The sequence below is a fragment of the Malania oleifera genome, chromosome 10 (assembly GCF_029873635.1).
Source record: "Malania oleifera isolate guangnan ecotype guangnan chromosome 10, ASM2987363v1, whole genome shotgun sequence".
Classification (NCBI taxonomy): Eukaryota; Viridiplantae; Streptophyta; class Magnoliopsida; order Santalales; family Ximeniaceae; genus Malania; species Malania oleifera.
This window is the reverse complement of record NC_080426.1, coordinates 59224800-59236226: the sequence shown is the minus strand read 5'-3', so window position 1 is coordinate 59236226 and position 11427 is coordinate 59224800. Positions and strand designations below refer to the sequence as shown.

The window sequence follows — 11427 nt, the reverse complement described above, 5'->3', positions numbered from 1 at the left end:
GTTGTGCCTCTACCAATATTTCAACTGATATTCTTATTCAATCTTTCAATCTATTCAATCTTAAATCAGAACCTTGGTGATATTATTTTGATCTTCATCTTCTAAATTATATTTTGATTGAAGTATACTGAATTTCAATTGTACAAACTTGCTCCAATAAAGAGTACTACTTGTACAAACAAATTTGTTCCTTGTTTCAATTTGTTTAATGATTCAGGATCGTTACCTCGCGAGAGGGAAGTTCTCGTTAGAGAGGGATCTCCACCTCGAATGGAGAGAGGTTGTAATTTCGTATGGTATAGAAGTTGGAAAGGAATCCTCACAATGTGTAGCTTGGGGCAAGGACGCAGGCCGCTAGATGAACCTTGTAAAAAATTTGACATTCCTCTCTTCTTCCCTTAATCTCTTTAAACTACTGCAAGTATATCAACTACGTGTGTGCTTATTTGATTACTAAGAACTTATTGGTTATTGGGGAATTGTTGGAATACTAATCAAAGGAACTATATTGATTGTTTGTTGTTGGATTGAAAAAATCATATTATACTTGAATACTAAATTACTGAATACTGGGAGCTTATGAAATCCTACTTTTCATTGATATTTGAATCAAGAAACTAATTAATTGTATGATTTGGAAATATTCTGAATATTGATGTTTTGAGAATGCAGTTGAGATAAATCTAGTAATTCGAATATTTCATTGAAGATATATTGCAGGGCATTTGAGATCAATATTCTCAAATCCTATCTTGGTATTTTTCATTAAAATTTACAGCTGATCTTGAATATTCTTTATTTATAGAAGATTGAATTCGGATTGTGATAATATGCATACAAAGGATTGTTGATTGTGATTGTTGCTAAATAGTGTTATTGTGTTTGTGTGACTGTTTGAAGTTAATTTGAAAAGGGTAATACTTAACTAATGTATTTGTAAACTAAAGTTATTAAGAAAATTTTACAAACCCAATTCACCCCCCTCTCTTGGGATTACACCTTAATTCTAAAAACTGATTTTATTAATTAGGAGAGAAAGAAATTCCGGTTGTGCTTCCACAACTTATCGTTTACATCAACAATCAAACAAACATGTGGCTGATAATTTATACTAAGAGAAATTACACCAATAGAACAACATAACATTTGCAAATTATCATAGGTGCACATAATTAAAATAACATTGATGTATTAGGCATCTGCACTCCCTGTTGGTAGAACAGCATCCTTAATGAGTTTGAGAGATTCTTCTAGATCATTACACAGTTGATGGGGATCAGGAACTATGCTTTCATCAACTGATACTACGAATGTCATCTTGTTGACATAACTTTGCACATGAATCATCAATGCCTGCAAATAGATTGTATTGTTAGCTCCACGCAAGATAATATTTATATCACTAATTTATAAACTTGAAATGGATTGATGTTGTCCATATCGACAAGATATGGGCCACCTCCTTTCAGATATCAAAATATGTGGAGTTCCTATGAAAATTTTCTTTCTTGTATACGATAACTTTGAATGGAACTAGTTTATGTTTCAGGCATGTGTAGCTGCTAAGCTAAGAAAAAAAGCTTAAGTTTCATTAAAGAGGTGGAATGTAGAGATCTTTGGCCGGGTGGACCATACTATCAAGGAGTTAGAGAATCAAATGATAGACCTAGAGGAGATGTTACAAAGGGGATATAATCCGGAGGTGGAGACGGAGTTCTTGGTTACAAAATGTGAATTGGATTATTAGGGAAAAGGGGAGGACACTTGTGTTTCTCAGCTTGTGAAGAATCGATGGTTGGTAGAGGGTGATCAAAATTCGAAGTTTTTTCATGTGGTTATTAATCAAAAACAGATTTTTTCGATGATTGACTCTATGGTCTTGGAGGATGGTACAATTCTAGCATCCCTTGAGGAGATTCATGACGGTGCGGTTAAGCATTTTAATCATTTTCTTTCTAAATAGTCTACTAAAACATTACCTATTTTGAGTTAGCTTATTTTTGTATTACATGGAGATCTCGGATGAAGAAAATGAGTGTTTTGTCAATGAACCTTTGAAAATTAAGCTAAAAACGACTCTAAGTTCTATCCCAAAAGATAGTAGTCCAAGACCTAATGGTTTTGGTTCAGGTTTTTACAAATCTTGTTGGGACTTTGTTAAAGAGGATTTGTTGGAGTTGCGAAGGAATTTTTTAGTGGAGTGTCTCTCCCCAAATTTTTCATTTCTTCTTATTTTGTTCTTATTCATAAGGTCGATTGATGCGCTACATCAATAGAATTATCTCTCTGGAGTAAGGGGTTTTTCTCCCTGGTAAAAGTATCTCTGAAAATATTACTTTGGCACAAGAAATGGTTCACTCAATCAACAGAAAGAGCAAAGGGGGAAATGAAGTATTAAAAGTGGATATGGCTAAGGCTTATGATTGAGTTGATTGAAGATTTTTCATTTGGGTCTTAGAGGGTTTTGGCTTCCCTAGTCAAGTCTGCAACTTACTAACAGAATGTGTTAAGGTCCAATGGTTTTCAATCATGATGAATTGTACATATAGGGTTTTTTTCAATTCCCAACGGGGCCTTCGGCAAGGTGATCCACTACCTCTATATTTATATATCTTGACGAAAGTGATTCTTTCTAGACTTAAAATAATAATAATAATAATAATAATGAAGGCAGGATCAGAAATTTTATCATCCGAGGGTAGCTCCTTTAATGTCTCATTTATTATATGCGGATGACTTGCTTGTTTCCTCTAATGAAAAAAGGAGATCTTTGAAGATTCTTTAAAAGACGTTGGATTTATATGAAATTTGGTTTGGGCAATTAATCAACAAGGAAAAATTAGCTCTCTTCTTGTCCTGTAAGATCAACATTTCCGGAAGCAGGTGGCTATTTCGATTGACGGGTTTTGTAGAAGGAAAATTTCCAGCAATGTACCTTGGGGCACCTTAGATTCCTAGACGCCAAATTGCTAGAATTCTTGAACCATTGGTATCAAAAGTTTGAAATAAGGTGGCGAGTTGGAAGATGAGGCTGCTGTCTTAGGAAGGTTGTCTCATCATTATTCGACATATTTTATCATGCATGGAGACACATATGCTAGCGGTTATTTTAATTCCTTTGGTAGTGATTAGAAATGTAAATTCCATACTCTTTCCTTTTCTCTGGAGGGGAGAGGAATGGTTGGGAGAAAATGAAATAGTGTACTTGGTCAAAGGTTTGTAAACCCTTAGATGAAGGGTGTGTTGGCATAAGGGACTTTAATGACGTTCAAAGATATTTTCACATGAAGTTTACATGGAGACTTAATGATGTTAAACAATCTTTGGACCTATTTCTTTAAGACTAAATATGTTAAATCAGGTCACATTTCTTGAACCATTTCTACTCCTACGTGCTCTCGATTTTGGAAGACAATTTTGAAGGCTTTTCTAGAGGTATATGAGAATGTTTATATGAAAGTTAGAGAAGGAAAAACTCCCTTTTTATTTGATAACTGGTTGAACAGTGATCCCCTTATTGAGTCTTCCTATACATCCAAAAACCTGAGTTAAAGATTCAAGACTACAAGGAGTCTGAGAATTGAGATACCGATGTGCTAAAAGAATTAGTAAGGGTCCCCAAAACAAATGAGATTTTCATGTCGTCTATAAAGCACAAAGCGGGGTCTAATGTGTTTATTTGGAAGACTTCCATAAATGGAAAATTTTCAACCACCTCAACATGGGAGGTGGTAAATATTAAAAGGGAGCAGTGTCCGTGGATGGAGTGGGTCAGGCACAAGCTACTTCCTAAGAATGTTTCACTATATATGTGGAAATTCATGTTCCATTGTCTACTTGTCGATGAAAAAGTCCAAAAACTGGGATTTGATATGGTCTCATGTTGCAAGTGCTGCGTGAATAAGAAAAAAGAAGTCACTCAATCATGTTCTAAGTATGGGGTCAATTGCAAGTATTGCTTGGAAGAGAACGATGTCTGTCTTGAGAATTCTAAATTTTGATGCTCAACCTTAGAGGGTGAAAATCAGTAAATGGTTCAACTATGCAGAAAAATCAACTCAAAAAGGTACGATTATCGATTTTTTACCTACTCTAATTTCTTGGAGACTATGACCCAGACGTTGTAAAGCCCACATGAAAGATAAGTATGAGTTGGGGAATGCAACTTGGTTATCATGTGAGGTTTTGGATCGCAAAAATTGTAGAAGGTGTGAAGGGTTCTCTGCCCTCCATACATAAAAATTTATTAGAAGAGCTACAGGTGAAAACGAAAATGCCGAAGTTTAGGGCCCCTTGCAAAGTAGTTTAGGAAAAGCCTCCAGTAGGTTGGTTGAAGCTAAATATTGATGGCTCTTGTAGGGGAAATCTGGATTCTTGTGCTAGTGGTTGTATCATTTACTAATCTGGTAATATTAAGATCGCTTTCTTTGAAAAATTTGAGTCAGTTACTAACAATGAAGTGGAGTTGTGGGCTCTTACTAGTGGAGTTTTACTTTGTAAAGAGTTTTGATATCAGAATATTTGTATTGAAAGTTACTCAAAATTGGTGGTGGGATGACTCACATCCTGAATTTGTTCCTTCTGATACTTATGACACTTCTGGGAATTATTAGAGGAGGAGTTACAAGGTCTTCATTTTTTTATAAAGCACCAACTTAGAGAAGGTAATCAGGTAATAGATTTCTAGGCTCATCAAGGCGAGGGAGGCAGCACGTGGAGATATTTTGTAAGTGATGTGCAGCCGAATAAAATAAGAGGTCTCATTTGTATGGGTAAGCTTAGTATTCCTAGCCTTCATCTTTAATTGGCATCATTTGGTTTTCCTTTAGTTTTTGTCTATGTTTGATTTTTTTGATTTTGATTCAATATAGGCATGTTTATATTGGTTTATTTGGATTACTGTACTGCTTTTTTTTTATTGGTTTTGATGTCTAAAATGATTTTTATAGTTTATATGTAAATCCCATGTACTTGCTTGCAACCATAGTTTTCTTACGCCATAAGCGAGGGCTATCAATAAATTTGGGGTTCGGTAAAAAAAAAAAATCAAAACCCTTCCCCTCCCAACCCCTCCAGTCAAATACACACACAAAAAGGCATAAAAAAAAAACAAAAAAACAAAAAAGTCTAATTCTAGGAAACTTCAATTTTCTCAAGGAATACTTACATTAGGTTGCCCATAACAAGTGGGGCCTATGAAGCTAATTGGATGCCCATGAAAACCAATTTCTTCCTGGGGTCCAATCATATTTGAGAAGAGCATTGTTGTGTGAGAAGGAACATTGTATGTTAGAACTCTTCCAACCTGTTAATCATGAAAAATTAGAAATCGAGAACGAGGTACTGCCGGATTGAGAAACTCTGCAACTACCACTGTTTTCCATTCCAAATGTTCACACTAATTTGCGTTTGAAATATGTACACTCAAGGTTTAGATGTAACTTCTTTTTTTTCTTGGTCATTTTTAGCCATTACTCTTTTTTTTTTTTTTACAAATACTTGGGCTTTTGCCGAATGTTAAATTATCTAAAAGACTCGTATTTATGCTCTCATTTCTTAAACTATTTTGTAATATAATACTTTGAGTTTCGGAGCGAATAGAATCATTTAATCCTGATTTTTCAGCAATTTCTAGTTCTGCATGCATACAATTCCATCATAAAATTCAATGCTTTCAAAGAAGAGTGGTTCATACCTTAACACCAAGAAACTTAATAATTAAGTCAGCAAAGGGAAATGTGCACATAGCTTCGAGAGAATGTTTCTTTCGATCCACAGTGGCCTTAGCTTCGCGAATGTAGTCTAATGGATCATCTCGTAATCCTATGGTGAAGGGGAGGAGAACATAACCAATTCCATTGCCCCATTTGACTTTAGAACCCGTTGCCATCATGTCAGCCAAAGCCTGCTTGTTACATTCATGACATAAGAATTACTTTTTTTTCCCTCTATCTGAACCATATTATTAGTTAGCAGACAATCTGAGGTCGATTATGACATTAGCGACTAATCTATCATATTCTATTAATTCAATACAAAATACACTATCAGGGTTGCTAATAACTATCAATTTTTGTCCAAACTAAACTCAACAAAGGCAAAGTCCTTGTCACTTGGTTACATGAATCTTTATTACTGTAAATTCTTTAGATTAATGTTCAGCATAGCTTTATTAAAGGTTTTACTAAAATCAATCCTTACTCTCTTTGGGTTTGGAAGCAGCTATGTAAAGATTGAGTCATGAAAAGAAACACTCACAATGATTCCTGCAGCTGGTCTTAAGTTTATTAAAAGAGGTGCTCTAAAACGGATGTTCTTCGGTAGATTATTTTGCTTCTCTGTTGTTCCTTTGTCTTTCTTTTCCTCCCCTGCAAGAAAGAAATGTTATAGGGTTACAACACCTTGCTTAAATGTTACACCTGCATGGTTTTCTATCCCAATCTACTAATTGGTAGGACATGTGATTCACGTGTAAATAAACCTATTTTTGTTTTCTAGCAACCTTCCTTTATTAATATGCTAGACCTTTCTACAACTTTCAACCTTAGGAATATGGTACCCAAAATGTGGGAGCATTTAATAAGGGGTAACTGAATTCTTCTTTAGCTTGATGTAATTGCTTGCTTCTTGCATTTTCTTCCATTATCATATTGTAGTGGAATAAAGCCAAGCTGAAGCATGACTCCAATTTTTTTCTTTTCCTTTTTTTTTTCTTTTTTTTGAATGGTTTTCTATTCAATTTTTTTGCTTTCATATTAGTTCCAGAACCTTAGAAGTTGATTCCAGTCGCGCACTAGTTTCATCCTCCTAGCTGGCTAAAATTTGACTGCAATTGTTATGCTCAGGGGAAACCAAGTTTTGGTAGTTATGGGGCTCCTAAGAATTTATGTATGTGTAATTTACCACAATTTTAAAGAAACTGTGGGTGTTCTGTGGTCAAATGGAGTGGATATCATGACCGTGTTTTGCTGGGGAATTGTTCACAGGATCACAGTGGGCTGTGTGTATAAGCTGATAGGTGAGAATGACTCAAAAGTTGAACCTCCTTGTGTGAAGATGGCGAGAGGCCTTGGAATTTTTTCCTAGGTTACCTTTTAACAAAATCCAATTACTTTTGATGATGATTGGTGGCGTTCAGTTTCTCCATATTCTCTGGGAAGCAAATTGTTTGGCTGACGGTTTGGCCACTGTTCCTGGTCACTTGGCTATATTGTATTGGAATTTGGTGATGTTAGGTGATAGTGCTCAAGTGGTGGTGATTTATGGTTTGTGGTCATCTTGTGTAGTTTTCTATGTTAGTTTGGACTCAGACGTCTCTATTTCGAGTCCTTTTATATGGTATATTGTTGGGTCAATGGCAGAGGAGACCTGGGAGACTTGAAAACAACATGGGTGGGGGTAACTTACTGGCATCCTAAGAAGCAAATGGGGCAGTAGATGTATTAGATAAATCAGGAGCTTTGAGTGCCTGGTTCGACTTATTAAATAAATTCTATGGGGCATTTCATATGGAATTTATATGTATTGTACTTTTGAAAATTAGTTTGACAGTATAGCTCATCCACAGTTTGATTCTGATAATGCTTATCATGGCATCCATATCATGTGAAGTATGGACTGAAAAAATAACTTACTAGTATGAGTAAAAAATATTAGCTGCAACAGAAATCAAGTTTAGAGTTTGTTGCTTACCATATCTCCTGTTGAGATAACGAGATAAAGCAGCCTGTATGATTCCTAATACAACATCATTGATGGTCTGTGAAGTACAAATAGCAAAACTTTAGAAATTTACGCTAGTAATAGTAACAACAGTATTAAGTAGGATGTCCCACAAGTTTGGTTGGTTGGTGGGGCATAAGCGTGAGTAGGTGACCTGGTCAAGAATTGCTGGTTAGAACCATCAGAGTATCGTTGGCTGTATGGATAAAAAAGGATCGGGGCCAAATCTAACATGAATTAGCCTAGGATATCAATCATTATGATCTTGTAGTAGTAGTAGTAGTAGCAGCAGCAGCAGCAGGGTCTTGGTCAAACTAATATTTTATAAGAACCTGCCTAGAGCACATTTTTTCTTTTTTATATTGTCTGAAGATTACAGAAAGTATATACATTTGAAAGGAAAGGAGAGAGTATGCAAGAGTGTTCCGGTGTACAACAAGAAAGTTGCAACTCTAACAAATGGAATGCAAAAGCTAAAAATATTTCAAAAATCAATTGTCAAATTCTCCAACTGACTCAGGGGCAAAGCTTAGCCTAAGAAAAAAGAATGCCCTGGATCAATTCCAAGATTGAGTCCGGCTATATTAATCCTTCATATGAGTAGTTCAATTAACGTACATTGTGGTGTCAAGAAAGCATTATTTACCTTTCCTCAATGAGCATAAGCCATAAATATTCACGCTAGACTGCTTGTATAATTTAGCTTTCATCCATCCGTATGAACTTTGAATACTTTAATTTGCCCTCCTAGCATGTTTATTAATTATCAAGGAGCATGCATGGACTAAAGGCATCTAATAATGGTCATGTGCAAAAGCTCTGCACAGTGGGACATGGGTGGAAAGTGACAACCATTTGCTGTTTTCCCTTTATTTTTCACTAGTGAAGTATATATATATATATATATATATATATATATATATGTATGTGTGTGTGTGTGTGTGTGTGTGTATTCTTTGCAACTTGATAGGAGTAGTCTCAGCAATTATAGTTGAGAACCATGTTAAGCAAGGATGTTTCAGTTAATGGTTATGAGACTTACTGCACCCATTGCATTCTTTACCAACTTAACGTCATCCAGGCTAACTGTTCTGTGGACAAATCTTCGAGAAGTGGATTGGATTTCTGCTGAACGGCTGAGAGGCGTCTTTGTGTCTTTTAAGAAGAGAACTGTTGCAAGAAACATCAGAAAATCAACCATTGTATTCCAATACAATCGGAGCATCGACCAAAACCCCCTAAAATTATTCGAGTCCAACTTCTTCTGCACAGGCAAGGTAGGCACCGCCTCTGGGTCAGATATTTTCCGAGTGCACGCAAGCAGAAGAGACATAAGAGAAACGCCATCCCCAAGAGAGTGGTGGATCCGAAAAACACCAGTGGCTTCAGCATCAGAAGTTTTGATGTTGAGAAGATGGAGGTCCCATAGAGGTTTTGAGGAGTCAATTGTGGTTTTGCTAAGGCTGGAGATGTAGTCTTCGACAAACTTGTCAGGTGAGTTCATCTCTGGGTCTAGGTCTGGGATAATTACATGCTGTTCCAAGTCCACTTCTGTTTGAACCCATCTCATCTTCCTACCATTTTTCTCATCTGCAACCTTCATTTATTTTCTGAGTTAGCATGCAATTCAAAAATATTTAAAATAGAAAGTTAGAAACTATCCTTGACACGCGCGCACACACAGAATCCACCTGAGCATAAATGAGATTGGTTTGGGATGTGCTAGACGACTAGGTGTGGGTTGTTGCCAGGTTAAGTATTTCCCTTACTTTTAAGCACTCACTCTCTCTCTCTCTCTCTCTCTCTCAGAGACTGGGCATTCATATGCATTATAGCTAACGAAATTCTCATTAAAACTTGCAAGCTCACTTGAACCATCAAGTTGATTTCTGTGTGCAATTGAACTGAAAAAAACTGACTGTTAATATGTACAGAGAAATTTATTTGTTGTTAATATCATAGAGTTAAGACCTTGTTAATGCGATTTATTAAAAGAGAGAGTTCACTTCTAAAAGGCTTCCCATAACAGAAACCACGTTGTTAATAAAGTCACACTTTACCAAAAATTCATTAAACCATGTTGTCTCTATATTTTCAGCATTTCTCAATGTGTTGCATCAGGTTAAAGGATGTATTTTTTACCTGCAGACTGGAGAAGCGAGGATGCTTAAGCAGAGTATGTTGTAGCTTGTCCTTAATGATGTCTGGGTCGATTCTGGTCTTTGTGCCCATGATGGCGATGATATAGAGATTACAACCGGGTTCGTGAAATAGGCGCGCCAGCGGACTTAGTGGCTGTTCTTCCTCTGTGTTGGCCTGCATTCCTTCTCCATATTCTTCTCTTTTTGTGCGAACGGGTTTGAGGCCTCGCCTTGTTGACATGAGACCCTTAACTGTATCCATGTTATTAAACTAAATCACAGAAAGGAACCTAGAATGGGAGGAATACTTTGTATCTTTTGAGCATCAAGTGTGATCAGCACACTGGCTTTGCTGGTTTCAACAATAGGAAAAGAGGAGAAGAATACAGAGCGGGAGCTGGTGGGCGATTCTTATAGCGTGGTTGCCCCTTGAAATATGAACTACAAGCTAGCTAGCGCTGTGGAAGCTTATTACAAGTTGTATGCTTCTCCAGACCTCAAATGCAATCATTGTTCCAAATATCTGCTTTATCCTAATTAAGCATGTGGTGGTTCCAAATCCTTTGTTCCGCATGCAGCTGTTTTCCTTTTCTTACACGTAATACTGACAACGGTTGCCGAAGCGAGAGCTATATATCTTTGCCTTTGACTCTAATTACGTGTGCAGTGAGAGAAACTGGCGCTGAAATCGTAAAACAGGTGCTTTCTCCGGCAGATTTGTCTTTGGCTTCAGCCATACATTAGAGTTTTATTTATTTATTTTTTGAATATTAAAACCCAAGTGGGTGATGAGTTCTTTTTTTATATTTTGCCCCAAGATAATATTTTCTAAAACTTAAAAGAGAAGGAAACCAGCTCGCTAGCTGGCTCATATATAATATTTTTCATAATATAATACTGCTAAAAAAATTGGGCTGGTTTTGGTCATGAAGGACTGAAGCTGAGAGGGCAAGTTTCTGTTTGGCAAAACTTGGACGGAAACCAGTTGGTTGCTCATGATCCAGCCAATGTTGGGGCTGGATTTGGATGAAGAGCAAGCTAGATTGTTTGTTGAAAACTTAATTAGGAGGAAACCAGGTTGCCCTCATATCTTGAGAAGTAGTGCTATAAGCAAGAACTCTTGTCTACATGGCGCTGCATTTATTTATTTTTTTATAATCTGGGGACCCCAAGCACTATTGCAAGTGAAAGTCCCATTCACGCTTCTTGATAGTTTACCAAGATAAATTCTAAAGGTGGAATTGAAAACATGATCCCAGAATTATCAAAATCACAAATTGTCCTTACCACTTGATAGCGCTGCATTTGATTTCCATTTATGAAATCTTTTAAGATTCCTAGGAATATGTGTCTCTTGTGCTCTTTTTTTAAGGTTTTTTTACAACCACGTATTTGAGGTGGGGGGTGCAGCTGCGGTTTGGTTTCACACAAGGTTGCTCTCGTGAATCATAGGATACACTTCTCAGAATATTAGATATATATGTTGAGAATTTCACTTCGTCCCATATTTGATTGGTGCTTATATACATGAAATAGTCCAAAACCCAATAACCTTAAGTTTTTG

The 11427-nt window shown here is 36.4% G+C and overlaps 1 protein-coding gene across 1 annotated transcript; it reads right to left on the bottom strand.

The window, feature by feature from the left end:
- Nucleotides 1-1004: 1004 nt before the first annotated feature.
- LOC131166123 (wax ester synthase/diacylglycerol acyltransferase 11-like) lies at nt 1005-10425 on the bottom strand. Its single transcript, XM_058124428.1, has 7 exons — nt 9865-10425; nt 8765-9319; nt 7693-7759; nt 6259-6368; nt 5696-5905; nt 5168-5305; nt 1005-1353 (listed from the first exon to the last, which is right to left on the bottom strand). Exons 1-7 carry the CDS (start codon nt 10123-10125, stop codon nt 1192-1194), a joined length of 1503 nt encoding a protein of 500 aa, XP_057980411.1. The 5' UTR covers nt 10126-10425; the 3' UTR covers nt 1005-1191.
- Nucleotides 10426-11427: the final 1002 nt, after the last annotated feature.

Coding starts and splice junctions, on each gene's coding strand:
- LOC131166123 (XM_058124428.1), bottom strand. CDS start 10,125: ATGGATACAGTTAAGGGTCTCATGTCAACAAGGCGAGGCCTCAAACCC. Junction 9,320..9,864: donor CTCGCTTCTCCAGTCTGCAG/GTAAAAAATACA, acceptor AAATAAATGAAG/GTTGCAGATGAGAAAAATGG. Junction 5,906..6,258: donor GACCAGCTGCAGGAATCATT/GTGAGTGTTTCT, acceptor TGTAACAAGCAG/GCTTTGGCTGACATGATGGC.